Source organism: Lepisosteus oculatus, chromosome 3 (assembly GCF_040954835.1).
Source record: "Lepisosteus oculatus isolate fLepOcu1 chromosome 3, fLepOcu1.hap2, whole genome shotgun sequence".
NCBI lineage: Eukaryota > Metazoa > Chordata > Actinopteri > Semionotiformes > Lepisosteidae > Lepisosteus > Lepisosteus oculatus.
In genome coordinates, this window is record NC_090698.1 from 10851381 (window position 1) to 10877575 (window position 26195).

Below are 26195 nucleotides of genomic sequence, written 5' to 3' on the forward strand. Positions count from 1 at the left end.
GACCATCACAGATCGCCCCCGTGTAAGATTCACAATGTGACGAACAGCCACGGAGTTCCGGACCCAGAGCTGATGTCCCTAAACCACCCCACCACCTTCCTCTGTGCCTGCTTTGCAGCCCTAGCAAGAAACTCAGCTGCCACAGTGCTGCTCTGTCTGTAGCTCTGAAGTAAAGGAGTCATGGAGAGACCCAGAGGGACAGGCTGACAGGAAGGACAGAGCAGAGCAGTCAGCCTGTGTGCTGTCCCAGGTCATGGAGAGACCCACTCTCACTCACACCATCTCCCAGTCAGCACAGAGCACACACGCTCACTCGCACCATCTCCCAGTCAGCACAGAGCACACACTCTCACTCGCACCATCTCCCAGTCAGCACAGAGCACTCACTCTCACTCACATCATCTCCCAGTCAGCACAGAGCACACACACTCACTCACATCATCTCCCAGTCAGCACAGAGCACACACGCTCACTCACATCATCTCCCAGTCAGCACAGAGCACACACACACACTCGCACCATCTCCCAGTCAGCACAGAGCACTCACTCTCACTCGCACCATCTCCCAGTCAGCACAGAGCACACACGCTCACTCGCACCATCTCCCAGTCAGCACAGAGCACACACTCTCACTCGCATCATCTCCCAGTCATCACAGAGCACACACTCTCACTCGCACCATCTCCCAGTCAGCACAGAGCACACACACTCACTCGCACCATCTCCCAGTCAGCACAGAGCACACACGCTCACTCGCACCATCTCCCAGTCAGCACAGAGCACACACTCTCACTCGCACCATCTCCCAGTCAGCACAGAGCACACACACTCACTCGCACCATCTCCCAGTCAGCAAAGAGCACTCACTCTCACTCGCATCATCTCCCAGTCAGCACAGAGCACACACTCTCACTCGCACCATCTCCCAGTCAGCACAGAGCACACACGCTCACTCGCACCATCTCCCAGTCAGCACAGAGCACTCACTCTCACTCGCACCATCTCCCAGTCAGCACAGAGCACACACACTCACTCGCACCATCTCCCAGTCAGCACAGAGCACACACACTCACTCGCACCATCTCCCAGTCAGCACAGAGCACACACTCTCACTCGCACCATCTCCCAGTCAGCACAGAGCACACACTCTCACTCGCACCATCTCCCAGTCAGCACAGAGCACTCACTCTCACTCGCATCATCTCCCAGTCAGCACAGAGCACTCACTCTCACTCGCACCATCTCCCAGTCAGCAAAGAGCACTCACTCTCACTCGCATCATCTCCCAGTCAGCACAGAGCACACACTCTCACTCGCACCATCTCCCAGTCAGCACAGAGCACACACGCTCACTCGCACCATCTCCCAGTCAGCACAGAGCACTCACTCTCACTCACATCATCTCCCAGTCAGCACAGAGCACACACTCTCACTCGCACCATCTCCCAGTCAGCACAGAGCACACACACTCACTCGCACCATCTCCCAGTCAGCACAGAGCACACACTCTCACTCGCACCATCTCCCAGTCAGCACAGAGCACACACTCTCACTCGCACCATCTCCCAGTCAGCACAGAGCACTCACTCTCACTCGCATCATCTCCCAGTCAGCACAGAGCACTCACTCTCACTCACATCATCTCCCAGTCAGCACAGAGCACACACTCTCACTCGCACCATCTCCCAGTCAGCACAGAGAACACACTCTCACTCGCACCATCTCCCAGTCAGCACAGAGCACACAGTGTCACCAGCTCCTGTGCGGGAGTGTGTGAGTGGGGAGACTTTACTACAGGGAGGTTATAGTTTTCTCCCATATTTACAACCAAGACCTCCAGCCTCCAGCAGAGTCACAAGCTAACACCCCCTTCCAGTCATCCTGTATAAGGAGCAGCAGGAGGTCACTCCCAAGCCGTGACCATGGACGTGCAGATGACCGTAGGCCTGCCCATTACCAAAAAAAGGACATTTTGCAGAGCTGGACAGTCCCACAACAAACCAATGCAGAAACACAGTAATCATGTAGTGCCAGCAGAAACACCATCCCATCTTTCTAAAACTAATTGTTAATGCGAAAAATGCATAAAACATGTTTTTCCGACAGCTTATCAACACAATCGCTAGTGCAAAAACAACAAAACCGCACAGCCAAGCAGGATTCTCCAGTTCCTCTGCAAAGCCAGCGAAACGCTTCTTTCACACTTTCACAAAGATCATGAAACCAGCCCAAACTTCAGCACTGAGCAGCAGTTATTTGTTTCACATCCTCTGACCCTTAGCAGCTTGAGGTCTCTGAAAAGCAATCAGACCCCTGCAACGTACGCCCACTGCATCCAGGCCACTCTAGAAACCTGGCTTCAGAGCAACAGCTCTCACCCAGGAGACCTCCTTAGCTGAAATTCACCTTCTAACATATTCACAAACATATTCACAAACCCTGGTTCTGAAGAACCCCAGGAGTGTTTATCAGTCGCCATTCACTTTAATCGCCTGGTAAAATTAAGCAAGAGATTTGTTCATTTAACTCGTTTAAGGATCACTGGGTACACAAATCTGAATACCTTTCACCCCTTTATCTGACCTTACAGTCTTGAAATAAACAGGTGACTAAGAATGACTGGACTGGGGCTCTCTAATATAAGCTTTAAGTATCTGGACACTGTTTGGAAATTGTATATTTTGTGTGTTTATCTGAGGATCCTTATTCAGACCGTTTCCATGAAAAGTGGGGCCTAGGAGCCAGGAACAAGATGGTGAACCCCAAGTCAACAGCAGTCACATATCAGCTTCAGCTAACACAGAGCGCTGTTCTGATGAGCTCCTCTGCTCAGGACACGCTGTGCATAACACACACACTCAGATGGAAATGGAGATTACATCCAGTGCTCCAAGATGCCACTAGGTGTCAGTATGAGAGTTAGTTCTCCAGCTGCAGAGGGAGCAGAGACTGACGCTGCCGTCTGACGAAGAGAAGATCACCAGCGATCCGTCTGGTGTCAGGAAAGGCTTCCTGGTAAGGGTGTTAGTAACTCGGACCCATTCTGAAGTCCCAGCAAAGCAGGGCACAAGGCCAGTGCACACCAGCATGCACACGCCTGACTACTCAGAGGGCGATTAACCAGGCAAGCGCGTCTGTGGAAGGTGGCTGGAGACCAGAGCACACACATGGAGACAAAAAACATGTAAACTCCGCACAGAATGTTCCCCAGTCAAGAATCGAAGCCAGATCTGTTTGAAGCAGCAGTTAATTTCTCAGTGCCATTTGAAAATAATCACGTACAACAAATATCAGTAATAATGTTCATTCAGACATATAATTACACTTGTAAAAATTACCATTCAGAATGAACTATTCTGAGCAGATTAAAACTGCCTTTTTTAATTTGACACCTCTGCAAATTTCCTGCAACATTAACATCTGCTCAATGTACGCAAGAGCAACCTGTCAGTCCACAGTAGGTATCCAAAATGCATATAGCGCATAAAAAAACATTGATGACTAAATGCGACTGATTACTCAGAGCAACAGTACCTGTAACCCTGGTCAAATGATCATTCTTACAGTAAAAAGCAGAGCAAAGACTGCAGAGCTGAAAACCAGATACCCATGACCTCTACCACGTGCAGAGACACCCCAAAAATCCAACATTCTAATCAACTGGACCAGGATCCCACTGTCTAATCCACTCCAAGTTTTAGTGCTGTCACTCAGACTCCCATTGCACAGCAGTGATCCACTCCAGCTGCAGAAAACTCTAGGACAAACTGTACTGAAGCAGAAAGGCTGGGGGAGGGCTGGATCTTATTTTAACTCCACGTGTCTGCCTGTGCAAATTTATTCAACACAAGATAACATGCTTGAAATCTCTAGCATCTGGTGTTGCTTCTTATACGAGATCTTCTGCAGCAAGTAAAACCAGGAGCGGATAAGACTGCTGGGCTAGGATTCTGATTGGCCAGACTAACACCTGGAGTGAATCAGACTGCAGTGCAGTGGGAGTCTGACTGACAACACTGTAAGACCTGGTCTGGATCAGACCAAGGGGGAGAGAGAGTAAGCTACTGAACCAAGATGGTGCCAGCAGTACTAACTGGTACCAAAACTGAGGCATAAAAAGCTATAACAGTTTTCTATAAGCTATAACAACACAGCATCTCCACTAGCTACACTTCCATGGACTGAACTGAAGCCACCCTGGTGGGACAGAGTGGCCTCCACTATCCCAGCCTGTGGCCTGTGGGGGAGGACGCTGGCTCATCACGCATGCAAGTCAAAGTGTCTGCGCACAGTCACAACAGAATTCCCACTCGGATGATCACTTTCCCACCAGCACACGTCCCGAAGCTCGCAGTGCATGACGGCACCGTCTCGAGTAACAGCTGCCTGGTGTCGCTCGGTCACGGAGCACGTGACCCCCCCCGTCTCCTGTCTCCCGTCTCCCGTCTGCCGTCTCCCATCTCCTGTCTGCCGTCTGCCATCTCCCATCTGCAGTCTCCTTTCTCCCATCTCCTGTCTGCAGTCTCCTGTCTCCTGTTTCCTATCTCCCATTTCCTGACTCCCATCTCCCGTCTCACACTCTGTTCTGCTCCAGCTGATTTCCTGGCTTCAAACGCAGCAACTTTTTGAAAAAAAATCCAACATTATATAAACGAACGCATGAATAAATGATATTTTCAAATCAATATGTAATTAATACGCTCTGAAAGAAAGCACAAGCCACAACTGAGCAGATTACAGACACATCTTCGCAGGAGATGAGTTGCACTTCCTGCGAAATTCAGCAGGGTGGCGCTGTCCCCCAGGACTGGGGCTACGCTCACGGCCCCCCGCTGTCCCCCAGGACTGGGGCTCCGCTCACGGCCCCCCGCTGTCCATCCCAGGACTGGGGCTCCTCGCTGTCCCCCAGGACTGGGGCTCCTCTCACGGCCCCCCGCTGTCCATCCCAGGACTGGGGCTCCGCTCACGGCCGCCCGCTGTCCATCCCAGGACTGGGGATCCTCGCTGTCCCCCAGGACTGGGGCTCCGCTCACAGCCCTGAGACACTGGGGTCTGTCAGCTGTCCAGCAGAGGGGGCTCTCTGTCCCGACAGAGAGGAGAGTAAGGACAAGCCACAGGGAAAAGGGGCTCTAGGAAGCACAGCTCCTCTTCAGGTAAGACGTGGCACACTTCTTCAGAGAGGATTGCTAAGCTCTTTCCACACACAGGTGGGGACCCAACTGGTGACCCACAGCCGCCCCACTGCACACCAATAAGGGGCAGGAGGGAGGCACTGCCGCACCAGTGAATTAAGGGGGGACTTAAAGGAGCCCAAGCTGTAGAGCCCAGCGTAGGGTTCAGCCAGGACACTGGGGTTAATGAAGTCCCCAGGGATCTTTACTGACCAAGTAGTCAGGACTTCAGAAATGCGGCATCTCTTACAGCACAGTGAACCCTGTGCCCATACTGGGGTTCTGAATTGGAAGATCGCCACCTACTGGTCCACCGACACCACTTACGGCGGCAGTGGTTTTTCTTTGTGGACTCCCATCCTGGTCCTGGCCGGGCCCGGTCCCGCTGAGCTCGAGCCCGGATGAGATCAAGCCACAAGGGGGATGTCAGGATGCAGATCACTAGTGTATTGAACGCAGAGGGTGCTTTGGCCAAGACTGAATCGAACCTCATGTGCCAAGATAATGTAGCATCCCCCAGCAGCACCCCAGTTTCTCTGCATTGAAAAGCACCCAATCTGAGTATCTGTGCCTGTCCCTGAGTAACAGAATGGAGTCCCTTTCTAAGTTGAATGTTTTCTATTTGCTGTTTTCAAGCCCTTCTATTTTTAACTCTTTCAGTACTGTAATCCAGACAGCGGGTGGGTACTGGCTAACACTCTCAAGCCCAGCCAGCAGTTCCAGGTCTTCGTACCAGGAGGTTCCCAGCTTGAACCTCCTCATGTGACTCGCCCCCTCCTTACTCCAGTCCAAGCCTGTTTCCTCCCCCTCTCTGCGCCCCGTCGCTTCGGAACGGGGCGGCAGTGCGAGAGGCCTCTGGCGCCCCACGTCTGTGCGGGGGGCTCTGGATGAAGCGACTCGAGCCAGCGAGACGACAGAGGAGACCGCGACTGAGCCCCACACTCCTCCCGGTCTCAAACGCAGATCGATCTCATTCAGCCTGGTCTGCTTTGTGAGACAGTGGTTGATGATCGGTGGGGGGAGGGGCAGCAAAATTCTGCATCGCAGATCAATTTATAGCAATTAAGACTGAGCAATAACCTCTCTCTCTAATCAGAGTCAAACAGAAGACCACGCTGAGGGTAAAGACACTCGCCTGTAACTAATAAGATGGTCATTAAGAAATAAGGGATAGTTAAAGCAAAGTTTTAAATGATACATTATGTAACAGAAAAAATACATACCACGATTACCAAGGATTTTCTGATACTCTGCAAAAAAAACTGATATTCTCTGCTTGTGAGCTGAAGAGCTCGAGAATTATTATTGTGAATTTGCATTGCATTGTGTTGTGGGCGGACCTGTTATCTGATCGCTTTTTTAGACGGGCAATCTAACCCAAGTCTGACAGTGGACCCTGTTCCTCCAAGGCACAGAACCAGTATCAGTCTTCTCCAGGGGCCCACCCAGCCCACCAGCACCAGCGTTACTGATATCATATCCTACTGTCCACTATGTCCTACTGCAGCTCACACACTGATCTCTACTGTAACACACTCACTGTACTACAGCTCACACACACTGATCTCTACTGTAACACACTCACTGTACTGCAGCTCACACACACTGATCTGTACCGTAACACACTCACTGTACTGCAGCTCACACACACTGATCTGTACTGTAACACACTGTACTGCAGCTCACACACTGATCTGTACTGTAACACACTCACTGTACTGCAGCTCACACACAGTGATCTGTACTGTAACACACTCACTGTACCGCAGCTCACACACCAATCTGCACAGTAACACACTCACTGTACTGCATCTCACACACACTGATCTGTACTGTAACACACTGTACTGCAGCTCACACACTGATCTGTACTGTAACACACTCACTGTACTGCAGCTCACACACACTGATCTGTACTGTAACACACTCACTGTACCGCAGCTCACATACTGATCTGTACTGTAACACGCTCACTGTACTGCAGCTCACACACTGATCTGTACTGTAACACGCTCACTGTACTGCAGCTCACACACTGATCTCTACTGTAACACACTCACTGTACTGCAGCTCACACACACTGATCTGCACAGTAACACACTCACTGTACTGCAGCTCACACACACTGATCTGTACCGTAACAGACTCACTGTACTGCAGCTCACACACTGATCTGCACAGTAACACACTCACTATACTGCAGCTCACACACTGATCTCTACTGTAACACACTCACTGTACTGCAGCTCACACACTGATCTGTACTTTAACACACTCACTGTACTGCAGCTCACAGACTGATCTGTACTGTAACACGCTCACTGTACTGCAGCTCACACACTGATCTGTACTGTAACACGCTCACTGTACTGCAGCTCACACACTGATCTCTACTGTAACACACTCACTGTACTGCAGCTCACACACACTGATCTGCACAGTAACACACTCACTGTACTGCAGCTCACACACACTGATCTGTACCGTAACAGACTCACTGTACTGCAGCTCACACACTGATCTGCACAGTAACACACTCACTATACTGCAGCTCACACACTGATCTCTACTGTAACACACTCACTGTACTGCAGCTCACACACTGATCTGTACTTTAACACACTCACTGTACTGCAGCTCACACACACTGATCTGTACTGTAACACACTCACTGTACTGCAGCTCACACACTGATCTGTACTGTAACACGCTCACTGTACTGCAGCTCACACACACTGATCTGTACTGTAACACACTCACTGTACTGCAGCTCACACACACTGATCTGTACTGTAACACACTCACTGTACTGCAGCTCACACACACTGATCTGTACCGTAACAGACTCACTGTACTGCAGCTCACACACTGATCTGCACAGTAACACACTCACTGTACTGCAGCTCACACACTGATCTGTACTGTAACACACTCACTGTACTGCAGCTCACACACTGATCTGTACTGTAACACACTCACTGTTCTGCAGCTCACACACACTGATCTGTACCGTAACACACTCACTGTACTGCAGCTCACACACTGATCTGTACTGTAACACACTCACTGTACTGCATCTCACACACCAATCTGCACAGTAACACACTCACTGTACTGCAGCTCACACACTGATCTGTACTGTAACACACTCACTGTACTGCAGCTCACACACACTGATCTGTACTGTAACACACTCACTGTACTGCAGCTCACACACTGATCTGTACAACAGCACACACACATACTGTACCACACATACCGTATTACAGCACGCGCACTGTCTTGCACCGCCCATAGCAGTCCCTGAGTGCTGGACAGGAGGCTAATAGACTGTTACTGAGTCCCAGGAGGGAGGAAAAGATAGACAGGGAGAACAAGAGTACATGCTCCACAAAGGGTCTCATTGTCTGTGCGGAGCTAAACCTGATCTCTCTCTACCTCTCCCTGTCTCTCTGACTCTTGCATTCAAATTCCATCTCAAATTGGCTTTATCGGCAAGACAAGACCACTGCAGCATGACCAAAGCACACAGTCGCACTGAGCAACAGCACATAGACGCACTCGCTTTCTCTTTGACCACTGGGTGGCATTGCAGAAGATAGCAAGCAATATTAAATAATTTATCTCCTTTACACTAAACAGACCCCCTCCTCTCTCTGTACTAAACACCCTCTTGTCTCTCAACTATGAATGGTGAGACAGCAGTGGCTCTAACAGTGTCTACAGTCCAGTCAGGTGTGACAGTGTGTGTGTGCTGGTGAATTCAGGGTGAGTGTGAGAGGAGAGGGACATCTGCACCTATTTGAGCACACAGTGAAGGATGGAGAGTGTGAGCTCTATGGTTTAGGCCTGGTTAAGAGAGCACTGAAGGAAAAGCAGAGGAAAGAGAGCGAGGGGGTAAAGTAGGGAAAGGAGGGTATATGATTCCAGGATGTATTTCCATGTCTGTGTTTGTCCTTTCCAATCCCTCCATATTTCCATTTTGACCTCCTTGTCTTGGAAAACCTTGGAAATGCTCTCTCCCATTCATCTGTGCAGGACAATTAATAAGCGTTTGTACATTTACTGCATACGCTCTTCACCTCACTTCTTGTCGTTTCAGCTCTCTACACTTCTGTCGCTCCCTCATTCCTACAGTGGGAAGTTTCCCACAGTAATCTCTCTTCCTCTTCTCTTCTTTTCCTTCCCATCTCTCTCTACTGATATTCTCTCTGCAGCTCTCTCACTCTTTCCTCTCTGCTGCTCTCTCCCTCTTTCCTCCTCTCTCCTGCTCTATCCATCTTTCATCCTCCCTCTTTCTTTCTCTCGGTTAAACAATAAGAGCTGGGAATCTGCAGTGGAGGCTCTTACACATTATTATGACTCTGATTTCTTTTGTGTCTGTGTTAAATTCTACAGTGACTGTCAAATGTCCTTCCTGTCCTTTCAGAGAAACAGTTTTCTGAATGTCACCAGTTAACGTCACTGTGCTGAAAGGCATATGTGAAGATTTTAACTTGTTTTTTAATGCAACAGTGATTGTCTTTGTTTTTCTTGCTTGGAGAAACAAGTTAGTAAGAGAGTAAACCTTCTGGGAAAGACAAGGGCAGGGATTTCTGTCAGCAGGAGGAACAGAACAGAGTCAGGAAAGCCCAAGACAGATAATGTGTTCAGATCCCTGGTGAGAGTCAAGTACTCTCCACCTCTCTATCTCCCTTCCCCCCTCTTTCTCCTCCTGCTCCTCTCTCTCTCCTGTCACCCCATGCTCTGTCTCATTCACCCTTCTTCACCTGTCTCTCCTCCTGCTCCTCTCTCTCTCTCCTGTCACCCCCTGCTCTGTCTCCTTCACCCTTCTCCCCTCTGTCTCTCCTCCTGCTCCTCTCTCTCTCCTGTCACCCCCCTTCCCCCGCTCTCTCCCTTTTCTGTGAATCACCTGGCACTTCGTCACCACCAACTTTTCCACTGAACTTGTTCTCTAGGAGAGCAGTGCCACTTCAGCACACAAAGGCCCTTTGTCTCCAACTCTCTCTCCCTTTGTCTTTTCCTTTCCATAGGGAAGTGAAGAGGCAATGCGATCCTCCACAACTTTAGGCCCCACGCAGGGATGATGTCGAGGAAGAGAGGAGGCAAGGGAGGAGGGTCTGACAAAGGGGGAGCACAGAGATGGAAAGAGGGAGACAGGAAGGCAGAGAGAGTCAGAGAGACATGTTAAAGACAAAGCCTGGTTGATGTTATACGAGTTATAATAATTATTCAGTTAGACCAGCCTGTAGATCTGAACAGCCAAGACACAAACCAGACCAGCCTACATATGGATCACACTACAGACCAGCTTGTAGATCCACATACAGACCACAGTATAGACCAGCTTGTAGATCCCCATACAGACCACAGTATAGACCAACTTCTAGATCCCCATACAGACCACAGTATAGACCAGCTTGTCGATCCACATACAGACCACAGTATAGACCAACTTGTAGAGCCTCATACAGACCACAGTACAGACCAGCTTAGAAGAAGAAGATCACTTTATTGGCCATATATAATTTCTTGTATTAGGAATTTGTCTTTTCGCATACCCAAACTTGCTCTCCATGAGACACACAGACAGGGAGAGAAGCTTGGGGTCAGAGAGCAGGGTCAGCCATTGTACAGCGCCACTGGAGCAGTTGGGGTTAAGGGCCTTGCTCAGGGGCCCAACGGAGTAGGATTCCTCTGCCAGGCCACAGCATATGAACCAGCAACCTTCCAGCCACAGGCACATACCCTTAGCCACAGAGCCACTGCACCACCCCTATACAGTAGATCCACATACAGACCACAGTATAGACCAGCTTGTAGATCCACATACAGACCACAGAACAGACCAGCTTGTAGATCCTCATACAGACCACAGTATAGACCACCTTGTAGATCCACATACAGACCACAGTACAGACCAGCTTGCAGATCCCCATACAGACCACAGTATAGACAAGCTTGTAGATCCACATACAGACCACAGTATAGACCAGCTTTTAGATCCACATACAGACCACAGTATAGACCAGCTATACAGTAGGTCCACATCCAGACCACAGTATAGACCTGTAGTGACCTAGAGCTTTTAGATCCCTCCACTTCTTTCCATCTTGGCCCATCGCTCTGTTCCGTCCTTTCCCACGTGCCTCTCCATCTCTCCCTTGCTATTAGCTCCAATATCCACCAGTGGACAGGTGCAGGACACTGACCCAGTGCATGGGAGGGGTGGCCCTGTTGCTCCATATTAGCAGTTGCTCCATATACACACACAATGGAGACACATGCAATGTCTGACTGCCTGTGCTTGTGCCAGACTGTCCCTGTCAATCAATCCATCAGTGTGCATGTCAGTCCCTCCACGAGTCTGTCTGTCTCTCCTGCTGGAACCAGACGGGAGCCCTCAGCCAAAACCAGACTGTGTCAAGCTGGAGTGAGACAGTGGGACCATCTGCCACCCTGCCTGTCTGCACTGAGACAGAGAGAGAGGCACAGAGAAAGGGAGCAGAAAAGAGAGGGAAAGACAGGAATGGAGAGAACGGGAGGGAGGGAGATTGGCAGTGAGAGAAGGATGGAGAAAGGGAGTGAGGAATGGAGAGATGGAGGAAGGAAAGAAGAGTGGATAGGATAGGAAGGGAGGGAGGCACTGGAAGGCAGAGAATCCCATCAGGGTGCTATGTGGGTTCAGCGATCATGAGCCTCCTGAATTAATTAGTCTGTTACCTACAGAGTCACTCTGTGTGTCAGTCTGTGTGCACCAGTGTGCGTGTGTGTGTGGGTGAACCAGTATCAGTGTGTCTTTGCCCATGTCAGTGTGTGTGCTTCAGCAACTTAATCAGTGTCACCGTGTAACATGCATTACTGTGAGTGGATATACAATTCAATTCACTCCAATTCAAAACAGCAGTCTTGCCAAAACTGGGCTCTGGGCTGAAGGTCATTGTGTCAGTGTGGGGCTTGATAGTGTCTGCAGGATCTCATTAACACAGAGAGTGAAGAGAGAGGAAAGGAGAGAGAAAGGGGGAGAAGAAAAGAGAAGAGCACAGTACTGTATTGGAACATTTTATACACACTGCAAAAGCTCTGTAATACAGGTCTATCTTTGGAAATACTGTGGCAAAGCCTGTGGAACATGTCATGCCAATAAAGCTGTTTTTTAGTAATTGAGAAGGACAAGGGGGGAGAGGGAGAGAGGGCGGCTACCTGTCTGAAAACTTTGCAGGTGTGTATTGTTATACAGTAACACCCACCTCTACAGCCAGCACTACTAAGAGGCTCCACTGGGGTGGGCCTGTTTCGGGGCACAGGCTGAGCCCCTATAGGCTGGGAACACTGAGTAAGTCCCACTGTGACCAGAGTGTCACCAGGCAGCCAGGCAGGAGCTGGCACTTCTGGGTTTCGACTGTTGACAGTGATGAACATGGGTGCACAAGGAACAAGTACTGCATATAGTCCCATCACACTCCACACATTTGAGTGCTCCTGTCTGTTACTGACCCTTCACACTCCACACACACACGTGCTCCTGTCTGTTACTGACCCTTCACACTCCACACACACACACATGTGCTCCTGTCTGTTACTGACCCTTCACACTCCACACACACACACATGTGCTCCTGTCTGTTACTGACCTTTCACACTCCACATATTTGAGTGCTCCCGTCTGTTACTGACCCTTCACACTCCACACACACACACACGTGCTCCTGTCTGTTACTGACCCTTCACACTCCACACACACGTGTGCTCCTGTCTGTTACTGACCCTTCACACACACGTGTGCTCCTGTCTGTTACTGACCCTTCACACACACACACGTGTGCTCCTGTCTGTTACTGACCCTTCACACACACACACACGTGTGCTCCTGTCTGTTACTGACCCCACACACACACACACGTGTGCTCCTGTCTGTTACTGACCTTTCACACTCCACACGTGTGCTCCTGTCTGTTACTTACCCTTCACACTCCACACGTGTGCTCCTGTCTGTTACCGACCCTTCACACTCCACACACACACACACGTGTGCTCCTGTCTGTTACTGACCCTTCACACTCCACACACACGTGTGCTCCTGTCTGTTACTGACCCTTCACACTCCACACACACATGTGCTCCTGTCTGTTACCGACCCTTCACACTCCACACACACGTGTGCTCCTGTCTGTTACTGACCCTTCACACTCCACACACACGTGTGCTCCTGTCTGTTACTGACCCTTCACACTCCACACACACATGTGCTCCTGTCTGTTACCGACCCTTCACACTCCAATGGAACTCCACACCAGAGGGACAGTATTTTCAGGAGCTCAGATTTAAAAGAAGATGCTGTCTGGTTTGTAAGAAAGTCACTTCCGCTGTAAAGACGCCCCAGCATCGTCTGTGTGCCAGGAGCTGCTGTCTCTGTGGCTCTCTGGGGATGCTTTCTCACATTTTGACAACATAATGATAATTATACATGCCCATACACACACAACGTGCACACACACAGCACAGACACACCCCATACACACAGTACAAACACACATAGTACACATAGCACAGACACACTCCATATATACAGTAGACACGCATAGCACGCACAGCACAGACACACTCCATACACACAGCACAAACAAACATAGTACACAGTACAGACACACAGCACAGACACACCTCTTGCACACAGCACAGACATAGTACAGACACACAGTACAGACACACCTCATGCACACAGCACAGACAGGTTGGCCAGCCTGCGATCAGTGAGCTGCAGGGCAGAGCATCTCCAGCACTGAGCCCCTCACTGCTGTAACTGCTCTTCTACTGTGTATTAAATTAAAGATAATTATCTCTTTCTGAGAGGATGCTAAACTCGTTTCAACAGCAGCAGATAATTAACAAACGCCCAAACCCATAATAATCCAATCCTCCTGCTTGCACTTTTTTACAGAACAGAGTGGAATGTATATATATGTGATTTTTTAAACCAAGTTTCAATTTTTCAGTTTACTTGAAGCTTCTACAGTATATTGAACGGGCTTTACTGCAAAACAGCTGTGCACTGTGGAGCGATGTGACAGGGTTCACCAGGAAGTGGAACCACAGTGATAAATACGGTCTTCAGAAACCTGTTCAGACCAGGGAATAATTAAATAATTTCATTTCTACAGCTCTTTTCATCTTACAGGATTCCTAAGAGTTTTCCACATACAGGAGGGGCCCACTTCAGCCCCCACTGAAGCTCCGGCCTACCTGGGTGAAACACAGTGTAGAGGAGCTGGTTCCAGCATGGTGATGTCACCGCCCTCCCTGCACACAACAAGGAACTCAGCCGCCCGGGCTGGCGGAGGTCTTGTTTAGCTCAGCCGGCTGGGTCCCCGGTTCCCGCCCAGGTAGTGAGGGGCGAACCGGCAGGGCGGAACGGCAAGGGTGCGAGCCCGCGCTGAATCGCGACGCTCACAATAGCAGCAGCCATTCCACACCTGCAGATCAGGGAGAGGAGTGAGCAACCGGAGCAACTGCTGCGCCAGTGAATTAAGGGAGGCCAGACTGTTCAAGCCCAGAACTCAGTTTAGCCAGGACACGGGGATAACAGTCCTACTCTTGCCAACAGCCCTGAGATCTTTAAGGGTGTCGGTTTAAAATCTCATCTGAAGGACTCCTGACTACACGGGGCCAATGGATTAAACGTTTTGGTCCTAGAGAAGAGCACCACCTACTGGTCCATTAAGTCAACCCAAATAGTGGCTACAGATCTGTTAAAGCATAAAGATGCTTTTGATCTATGAAACACAAAATTGCTTATTCAATGAAGTTTTTAAAAAAAAACTTACATTTGACTTTTGTTCCTGCAACTGTAGAGACTTAGTGATGTGACGGCCTGTGTAAGCCTGCTTGTAATTGTGAGAGTGTAACCTTACAGTGTCATCTTTACGTATGAGGGCCATACGAACTGAGTGGCTATTTGCAACATCAGGACAAAGCCTGGGTGGCTTGACTGATGCAATGTTCTGTATGGCAGTATGGTTCTGTATTGCTGCTCTGCATCACTGGAACTGGTCAGTCAGAGCTCAGGCTCTCCAGGAAGACATCATCTGAAATGAGGCTTGTCCGGGAAGAGCAAGAAGAGTCACGTTTTATTTTTGTGAAGGGGAGATGGAATGAGACCGGAGCTAACGTTTCTATTTATAATATCCCAGCTGTGGTTGTGCGGCTCGGTGCCCTTGAGCAGAAATCAATATGGACTGGGATACCATATCAGCCCTGGGACAGGACTGCAAACAGCTAAGTACTACCACTGTACTGTACACAGTACTAATCTCCAAAACATGCATCACACTATACTTCTCTCTCTATAGAACACACTCCCTCTCTCTCCACCCCTCTGTTTCTTCATCTCGCTCCCTCCTCTGTTCCTCTTACTCACTGTCTCTTTGCTCCTCTCACTCACTCTCTTTTCTCCTCTCCCTCACTCACTCTTTTTTCTCCTCTACCTCGTTCTCTCTCTGCCCCTCTCCTTTTCTCTCTGCTCCGCTCCATCGCTCTCTCTTTGGTCATCTCCCTCTTTCTGTCTCTCTACTCCTCTTCCTCCCTCTCTGCTCCTCTCCCTCACTTTCTTTTATCCTCTCCCTCTCTCTCTGTGCTCCTCTCCCTCTCTCTCTTTGCTCCTCTCCCTTGCTCTCTACTCCTCTCCCTCCCTCCCTGGTCCTCTCACTTGCTCTCTGTCCCTCCCCTTCCCTCTCTCTCTGTGCTCCTCTCCCTCTCTCTCTTTGCTCTTCTCCCTTGCTCTCTACACCTCTCCCTTCCTCTCTGCCCCCCCCCCCACTTACTCCCTCTCTGCTCCTCTCACTTGCTCTCTGTCTCTCTCCTTCCCTCTCTCTCTGCCCCTCTCCCTCACTCTCTCTGATCCTCTCCCTTGCTTTCTTTTATCCTCTCCCTGTCTCTCTTTGCTCCTCTCCCTTCCTCTCTCTCTCTGCTCCTCTCTCTCTCCAGCTCCTCTTCCCTACTGCTATCCATAATTAATTAGAGAGGAAATTAACAAGAGAGAAGGCGGGAGCGTCTGGAACTTCCGGCATTAATTTCTGCTCTCTCTGAGGAGGGAGGGAGAGAGAAAGAAAGCCATGCCAAAGAGAGCTCTTCCATCCGGATCAGGCTGATGACGGCCAGGAGCAGGCTGCGGTAGCAGTCAGCACTGTTGATACTTGGGATCTGTGCTTCCGGCCAACCCATGGTGATATTTAGAGGCCACAAAAAACTGTGGTTTTAAGAAGCTACAGCTGGCGAATCAAGAGCTGTAGAGTGCAGAGTGAGAAATGATGAGGTGTGTGTGAGCTGCACTGAAACAGCTCGAATGTGAGAGCGATTGAGGAGCTGGAGCAGCACCTCTCCTTCATACTCGGTGGCCACACTGAGAGGGAGGAGAAGATAGAGGGAGACAGAAGAAGGAGAAGGGGAGGGGGGGGGAGGGATAGAGTGAGAGAGAAAAGGGGAAAGAGAGAGGGAAAGAGTGCAAAAAGGGGATGAAGCTGCTGATGTCAGACTGCATTCACTACACCTCTCTCCCTCTCTAAGTCTTGTGCTCTTTCTCTGAAATTCAAATTCAAAGCATTCAGAGGGGACTAGAGCAATATATAATTAACCTAAAATGTGAGCTTAAAAAACAAACCTTTATATCCATCATCATAGAGCAGACTCTCTCACTCTCTCCCCCTTTATCTTTCCTCTCTCTTTCTCACTGGTCCACACGTGCTCTTAGCATGACTACATGACCACACTGTCAAGAAAGACATGGACGATGTAGGCCCTGCACTTAGCAAAGACACCCTCCTTCTTGTTCAGCCCAAGTTCTTCCAATCCCTTCCTCTCCTTCCACACTCCCCCCTTCTGCCCCATTCCCTCCATCATTTGCCTTCCTAGCCCTCCTGCCTCTATTTGTCTCTCCCTCTCAAGTTGCCACTAATGGCCTGAGAACCGAGCTTCTCTCAGGATCTCAAGAGCGCACAGGTCCTGACATACAAAATGTAACTGCATGACCCAATGTGTGCGCAGTGTGTGAGTATCAGTGCCCAGGGTGTATCAGTGTCCAGTGCGCATCAGTGCCCAGGGTGTATCAGTGCACAGTGTGTGATAATCAGTACCCAGTCTGTATCAGCATTTAGTGTGTATCAGTGCTCAATGTCTGAGTAGTGAAGCCCATTGTGTATAAGAGCACAATGTGTGAATCAGTGCAGTGTGTAAGTATCAGTCCCCATTGTTCATCAGTGCTCAATGTAAATATCAGTGCACAGTGTGTGTATCAGTGCTTAACATGTGAGTATCAGTGCCCACTGTGTATAAAAGCACAATATGTGAATCAATGCAGTGTCTGAAAGTTCACTGTATGTATCAGTCCCCACTGTGAGTATCATCAGTGCTCTGTGTGAGTATTAGTGCACAGTGTATATCAGTGCCCAGGGTGTGCGTATCAGTGCTCATTGTGAATTGGTAAACAGTGTGTATCGGTGCTCAGTGTGTGAGTATCAGTGAGCACTGGACTGATATACTGCTGTTTGGATTTTCTACAAGCCAGAGAGAAGAAGGAAGGTAGAATACAAGAATGAAAAAAGGGAAGAGATGATCCCTAAATTCCAAGGCTGTGTCCAGTCAACAGAGAGCAGGTTAGCAGTTCAGAATCAGTCTGTCACTCTCGCTCTCCAGCACCACCCCACAACTCTGTCTCTGTTTTTATCCGTCCACCTTTATAAGTGTCTTTTCAACCTTAACAACTGAAGGTGTGAGAGACAGTGTCAGTTTACTGATCACTCACCCTAGTTGTGGGAGATGTGATGTTCTAGCAAATGAGCTCGTTAAGGATACAGGGAGGCCCAGTATTTAACTCTCTAAACTAGCTGGAGTGTCAGAGGTCCACTTCCACTGTTGCCAGGTTTTGTATCACTTTGTCTGGCAGCAGAACATCCTTATGCTGCAGGTGAGAGCCCTTCAGAAGCTTTGTTTCCCATTGCTTGGCCACAGCCTTGGCCTTACCCCTCACCACCCTTTCAGAAGGACGTCCCAGCGCTCTGCTGCACCTTACTCCACTCCATCACTGTGCAACAGGAGTCTAACTGGCAACACAGTAAAACCCGGAGTGGATCAAACTGCTGTGCAACAGGAGTCTAATTGAAAACACAGTAAAACCTGGAGTGGATCAAACTGCTGTGCAACAGGGGTCTAATCAATAACAGTGTTAAACCATGAGTGGATCAAACTGCTGTACAACACGAGTCTAATTGAAAACACAGTAAAACCTGGAGTGGATCAAACTGCTGTACAACAGGGGTCTAATTGAAAACACAGTAAAACCCGGAGTGGATCAAACTGCTGTGCAACAGGAGTCTAATTGAAAACACAGTAAAACCTGGAGTGGATCAAATTGCTGTGCAACAGGAGTCTAATCAATAACAGTGTTAAACCATGAGTGGATCAAACTGCTGTACAACACGAGTCTAATTGAAAACACAGTAAAAACTGGAGTGGATCAAACTGCTGTGCAACAGGAGCTTAATTGAAAACCTGGAGCAAAACCTGGAGCAAGTCAGAAACTTGTGCAACAGGAAAGGGAGAGTGAAAGAGAAAAAAGACAAAGAAAGTAACAGAGGAAGGAGAGGGAGGAGAGTGACAGAGGAAAGAAATCCTGGGGAGTCACGTTTTTTTCTGGTTCAGAGACAAAGATGTCAAGGGGCATATTAACACACCTACAGTAGAAACATACATACAAAACCAAGCAAAGTCTATAACCAGACAGGCACCCAAAAACCAACAAATGAAAGCAGGTAATAAAACAGCAGACACCTGAGCAAAGAGCCCAAGCTAAGCCACTGCGCCAGAGCTCTTGAAAGGGCCGGAAGTGAAGACAGGGGGCTGATCCACATCTGGGCGCGCACACCGAGTCGTCACGCCTCCAGTGAATCACATTAAAGCGACTACAGACCGACAACTCACGCCTCAGCGTGTCTTACATGTCTAGGAATATCAAGGAGTTCCGAAGAGAAAGCATAGAAGCTGCTAATGAAGTCAGCCAAACAAGGGAAGGCCTTTCAGCCCATCTGGCCCATTTGGTAGTTGGTACTGTAGCTAATTGAGCCAAACATCTCTTCCAGACGTCTCATGAAAGAAGCCAGGGTACCGGCTTCAGGAAGCCAGCTGGGTCACCTGTTCCACTCTCCAACACCCTATGTGTAAAGAAGTGTTTCCTGTCCCTGTTTTAATTGCACTCCATTGCAGACTCCAGGTCCTCCCTGGTCCATGTTTCACTGTTGATTCTGAGGAAGCCCGATGGGTTTAAAGTGACAGTGTGCGGAAGGACACGATGCACAGCTACACAAAGATGCTAAGTGCCCACACTGGCCCACTGCCCAGGGAGCGAGTTCCCTAAGGGGACATTTACAGCTGCACTCAATCTCAGAACTCCACAGCACACAGATTTGACCACACGGCCGTGTGAACAGACCTGCTGAATTTATACTGTAAGTAACAATCTGACCCCGGGTCAAAGCAATCATGGTCAGCGCTGAGTTACACAGCCACACCCCTGTCCCAGGGCAAGAGTCACTCCTCTCCATCAGGAGAGAGCCTTGCAGGCATCACCCTGTCACCCAGGTCATAGCTCACACAGGGTATTTAAAGAACATGTATTTACAGTATGAAGACGAGGTCTAGAATAAAACTTTACTGAGTGCTCCTGCCCAAATCAGAGTGGGGGAGAGCCTGTTGATTTGGAGGAAAGGTCTAATGGGTGACATCAGAGTCACAGGAGAGTTACTTGAGACTGACTGTTCATTTTCCTTTACTCTTCCCCATAGCTTCTCCCTCTCCTATACATCCACATACAATAACCAGGTCCAGGTTCTGGTTCCGAACCTCAATATAACCCCCAGTCAGCCACTTTCTCCGAGCACTCCTCCTCCTGGGCTAAAACCATATTCCATGGTTAAGTGCAGTCAGATGCTCCTCTAACGCTCTTCTAGTGCTCCTGTTCGCATGCTCCTCTAACGCTCTTCTAGTGCTCCTGTTCACATGCTCCTCTAACGCTCCTCATGGGCTCCTCTAGTGCTCCTGTTCACATGCTCCTCTAACGCTCCTCATGGGCTCCTCTAGTGCTCCTGTTCACTTGCTCCTCTAACGCTCCTCTAGTGCTCCTGTTCACATGCTCCTCTAATGCTCCTCATGGGCTCCTCTAGTGCTCCTGTTCACATGCTCGTCTAACGCTCCTCTAGTGCTCCTGTTCACATGCACCTCTAATGTTCCTCATGGGCTCCTCTAGTGCTCCTGTTCACATGCTCCTCTAACGCTCCTCTAGTGCTCCTGTTCACATGCTTCTCTAATGCTATTCATTGGCTCCTCTAGTGCTCCTGTTCACATGCTTCTCTAACACTCCTCTAGTGCTCCTGTTCACATGCTCCTCTAACGCTCCTCATGGGCTCCTCTAGTGCTCCTGTTCACTTGCTCCTCTAACGCTCCTCATGGGCTCCTCTAGTGCTCCTGTTCACATGCTCCTCTAACACTCCTCTAGTGCTCCTGTTCACATGCTTCTCTAATGCTATTCATGGGCTCCTGTAATGCTCCTCTAATGCTCATGGACACACTTTCCCCTAATGCTCCCTGTCACAGGCTCTTCTAATGCTCCAGGTCACTCATTCCTCCAATGCTCCTGGTCACAAGCTCCTTTACTACTTGTGGTCAGAGGATCTTCAATCTCTCCTCTAACGCTCTTGTTCATGTGCTCTTCCAGTACTCCTAGTCACATGTTCCTGCACCGCTCTTGTTCACACATTCCTGGTCACGGGCTCTAGGAGCAGTTAAGGAGTTTTATGAGCTCTTTTATTGCTCCTGGTTACATAGCCTCACGTGCCCCACTCCTGGTCACAGGCCCCCCTAACACTCCTGGTCACAGACTCCTCTAACACTCCTGGTCACAGACTCCTCTAACACTCCTGGTCACAGGCTCTTCTAATGCTCCTGGTCACAGACTCCTCTAACACTCCTGGTCACAGGCTGTTCTAACGCACCTGGTCACAGACTCCTCTAACGCTCCTGGTCACAGGCTGTTCTAACGCACCTGGTCACAGGCTCCTCTAACGCTCCTGGTCACAGACTCCTCTAACGCTCCTGGTCACAGGCTCTTCTAACGCTCCTGGTCACAGACTCCTCTAACACTCCTGGTCACAGACTCCTCTAACGCTCCTGGTCACAGACTCCTCTAACACTCCTGGTCACAGGCTGTTCTAACACTCCTGGTCACAGACTCCTCTAACACTCCTGGTCACAGACTCCTCTAACGCTCCAGGTCACAGGCTCCTCTAACACTCCAGGTCACAGGCTCCTCTAACACTCCTGGTCACAGACTCCTCTAACACTCCAGGTCACAGGCTGTTCTAACACTCCTGGTCACAGACTCCTCTAACGCTCCTGGTCACAGACTCCTCTAACGCTCCTGGTCACAGACTCCTCTAACGCTCCTGGTCACAGACTCCTCTAACACTCCAGGTCACAGGCTGTTCTAACACTCCAGGTCACAGGCTGTTCTAACGCTCCTGGTCACAGACTCCTCTAACACTCCTGGTCACAGGCTGTTCTAACGCACCTGGTCACAGACTGTTCTAACGTTCCAGGATATTGACCAAGGGCAGGAACTTTTTTTATTTTTGTCCTTGTGTGCAAAGGAGCAGAGAACTGACACTTTCAAAATTGGTATAAAAGTCAAAGACAAGAAAGCACAGAGACAGGGCATCTGTGAACTTACTGTGCCCATACCCCACTTCCCCTTTCTCCACCACCCCTACCCCCCGTCCCGGGAAGACAGACGATCGCACACAAGTGTGAAGGAGAAGGCTGCGAGGAAGAGAAGCAGGAAGGCTTCCAAAAAACCGAACAAAAGACAGGAGGTGGAGCAGAACGCGCCGAGAGAAACGAGAGGGAGCAGCGAGAGACGGAGCGTGACGGTGCGCTCCAAGAGGGGAAAGACACCGAGCGCGAGAGGGACGCGGGAGCAGAGAAGGAGGGGAGCGGGAGGGGATCCCCTCTCCCGAAAGAAAAAAACAAACGTTAAACACGCCGCTGTCTCTCTCGCTCCCCCCAGTCCTGCTCTCTCCGTTTCTCTCACAGACACACGGAGGCGCGCGGCTCCCTCCCTCTCTCTGTACCACCACGGCGGCAGACGGGATACCCAGAGAGCCGAGCTGCCTTACCTTGGTGGTGACGATACACAGGCAGTCCATTGTTTCCGAAAGAAACAGGTGGTTCTCACAGCCGAGCCCCGAACATGCCCGGCCAGCCTCGCCGGCACTCCGTCTCCGTCGGCGCTATCCCTGTCTTTCCGATTCTTGTAGTCTTTTTTGGATTGAACCGGGAAGAAAGGAGAAGAGGGAGAGAGGGAGAGGACTGGGGGGGTGGGGGGGTACGTGGAAGTAGGAGAGAGAGGAAGTGCAGAGGAGGTGCTGGGGTAGGTGTGTGGGGGGGTAAAGGGAGAGAGAATGGGCTGGGGTTCAGCGTTAGTATGTATGACAGAGCGTGAGAGAGGAGAGGGGGAGAGCGCGTGCTGCTCTGTTTGTGTGTATGACAGAGACGGAGAGGGAATGAAGGGAGGCTGCGAGAGAGAGGGATGGAGGGAGGGAAGGAAAGAAGGAAGGAAGGAAGGAGGGACAGGGGAAAAGGGAAGAGGGGGGGGAGACAGGTCCGAGCCGGGGAGAATGGAAGGGTCAGTGCTGCTGGGGGGAGGGGGAAATAGGAGAAAAGAGAGGAAGAGAGGGGGAGGAGAGAATGAACCGAGGAGAGAGGAGGAGAGGAGGAGAGAGAGAGAGAGAGAGGGAATGTGCGGGCGACGGCAGACGAAGAAATGGAAGCAGGGGAAGAATGAAGAGAACCACAGGGAGGGGAGGAAGGGCTTGAGAGCGAGAGAAAAAGAGAGAGAACGGGGAGGGAGGGGGGAGGCAGACGGAGCGCGTGTGTGCGTGTGTGAGAGAGAGAGAGGGAAGCCAAACGCAGAGCGTGTTCAGCGTGCGAGCAGCGCAGTCATCCTTGATCCAGGAACTGATTAACATCATAAAAGAGAAGATGAAAGAGAATGAGGGATACGGGAAGAGTGGGGTCGCAGTTTGGGGGTTGGCCTTGCGAGACGTTTGTTTTCCTTGGTAGCGTGACGGTGGTGGTGGTGGTGGGGGGGGGGGGGGTCCTGCTGCTGTTGCCGTGGCGATGTTTTAGTTGTTGCTGTGGCGATGGGGCAGCTGCTGTTGCCGTGGCGCCGAGCGGGTGTTGTTGCTCTCGTTGCCTTGGTTATCGCCCGCTCAGCCGTGACTCAGCCGGACTTCGCCACGACTCAGCCATGCCTCGGCACCACGCGCCGGGCCCCACGCATGTACTAGCACACTCACGCACTCCTACCCCCTCTCTCTCCTTCACGATTCCACCCGAGATCCTGAACTCTCTGCCCCGGCGCCAGCCACCAGCTGCTCCAATGCACAGACGCCCAGGGTCAAAGGGCATGGCCTCACTGACAAGGGGGTCAGAGGTCAGTCTCACCCATCCTGAAGACAGACTGGGTGCAGAGGGAGGGACGGAGGGCGACAGTGGGAAAGGAAAGCGAGGGAGAGGGAGCAGTGGGAGAAATACTGGAAGGGACAAAGCAAGAGGAAAGGGGCTGGGAGGGAGTGGAAGATGGAAGAACGACAGGAGGAGAAAAAGGGAGAGGATACGAGCGAACAGCTGCGCCCCCTGACGATGGTGGAGAACGGAGCAAGCCCACAGCACCACTCTCCCTTCCACACCCCACTCTCCCCATTCCCAGCTCGGGGCCTCACTGTGTCCACTCCATCTCCTGGTCCAGGCTGGGACTCAGAATCACATGACAATGTTCCCTAGAAATCCAGTAAAATACCTCCTCTGCCTTGTCTTGAAGAATTCTTGAAGTTTCCTCTCTGTACTCTGCCCTGCCTTTTATAATTACTAGGGTAACTTAAAACACTTATTATATGCCCACAACTACACAAAGTCAAGCAGAAATAGGGGTTCAGCTTGTCAGTTAGACTCCTCCTGTATAACAATGGGACTGTACAGCTGCAGGTTTTATAGCAGGGGGCCATCTCCAGTCCTGGAGAGCCAGAACACTCCTGGCTGTCATTCCACCTGAGTCCCTTATAAACTAATTAAACCCATTACTGGCAACACAAAGCCTGTCTGAGTCTGAGATGGGGGTCTGACCGTCGACACTGTAAAACGGGAGCCCGCTGCATTGCAGTTTAATGCACTTTAGGTTTCACTGTGTTGAATAAATCATTCAAACTTGCCCCTACAGCTGCATACAGGCTGCTTAGGAAGTTAGTTGGCATGTTCAGAACACAGACATTATGGCTTGCTGGTGATTTTAGACCCCGAATGTGCCCTCTGGTGGACACTGGTGATGTTGCACTGTGTCCATGAGAGTCCCATGGTCCCATCTGAATTTGATCTCAATCGCAGTGATCCACCATGTGGCGTTTTAAACACTTTATAAGCATCCTGTATATTTTCTGCTTCATCAGTGCAGTTTGCTAGTCCAAGCAGTTTATTCGTTTCTGCAGGAGGTAAAACCTAGAATGGACTAGTTGCTGCTCAGTAGTAATTGTCCCACAGGACGCAGGTCAGTGACAGAGAGCAATGAGTGCGGTGTACCTTTAAGGCACAGGGCTGTACCAATGCATGGAGATCCGCAGGGGAGTGTGCATGTATGTGCACTCCCAGAGGAGCAGGCTCTGCTCAGGAGACTGAACATCACTTCCCCCACCACCACCCCCCCCCCACAGAGGCTGGGCGGTGGTACAGCACTAAAGCAGTTGAGGATGATAAAGACACCTGTCCTTTGGGGTGAGACAGTCAATGAGCCGACCGCACTCAGTACAGAGCAAAATGACACACAGGCTCTTCACATACAGACCCACAATCACACTACAGACACACAGGCTCTTCACATACAGACCCACAATCACACTACAGACACATAAGCTCTCTCTTCACATACAGACCCACAATCACACTACAGACACACAGGCTCTTCATGTACAGGTCCACAATCACACTACAGACACACAGGCTCTTCACATACAGACCCACAATCACACTACAGACACACAGGCTCTTCACATACAGACCCACAATCACACTACAGACACACAGGCTCTTCATGTACAGGTCCACAATCACACTACAGACACACAGGCTCTTCACATACAGACCCACAATCACACTACAGACACACAGGCTCTTCACATACAGACCCACAATCACACTACAGACACATAAGCTCTCTCTTCACATACAGACCCACAATCACACTACAGACACACAGGCTCTTCATGTACAGGTCCACAATCACACTACAGACACACAGGCTCTTCACATACAGGTCCACAATCACACTACAGACACATAGCCTCTTCACATACAGAGCCACAATCACACTACAGACACATAGCCTCTTCACATACAGACCCACAATCACACTACAGCGCGCAACTGCTAAGCCAAACTGCACAGCCAATATAAATTAGAGGAAAACGCTAGACACAGAGCAGCTGTTGATCCTTCTTAACAGCAACCTACCCAGCACAAAGGAGAGGGAGGTCAGAGGCACGCTTACTTGTACCAATTAGGCTAACAGGCAATTAGAGGGCTAGCAAATTAATTTTCACTTGCATTAAGGGAGGTAATCACACCACTTTCTGGCAAGACCTTTTCAGGGTGATCTTGTTCCAGTCTCCTCACTGCAGTATATTGGTGGTTTAGGGGTACAGTTCACATATCAGAGCAGCTTTAATGAGTCCTGGTTTCAGGGGAGACCTGCCAGGTTAAATTGGTCCTGAGAGTCAGAGATGAGGGTAGGGGGCTGGGGAGAGTAACAGCTTTCAGTGGAAGTGTGTAAAGAAATGAGAACAGGAGGCACATCTTTACACAAAGGGTGGTGGGAGTCTGGAACAAGCTCCTTGTTGGACCCGATACCCAGTCGTTTTACTAACAGAGGTCAGG

The 26195-nt window shown here is 50.2% G+C and overlaps 1 protein-coding gene across 6 annotated transcripts in view; it reads right to left on the reverse strand.

Annotated features, from left to right (window-relative positions):
* The window catches only part of LOC102694789 (disks large homolog 4-like), a 111818-nt gene that overhangs the window by 81466 nt on the left and 4157 nt on the right, over positions 1-26195 (reverse strand). The window contains exon 1 of one of the 6 annotated variants that reach the window (XM_069186788.1): positions 22388-23346. The exons of the other annotated variants lie outside the window; for them this stretch is intronic. Within the exon in view, the coding sequence (XP_069042889.1) occupies positions 22388-22417 (30 nt within the window). The 5' untranslated portion in view covers positions 22418-23346. Of the gene's footprint in view, positions 1-22387; positions 23347-26195 lie in introns of those variants that run through there. 6 annotated transcript variants of the gene reach the window in all.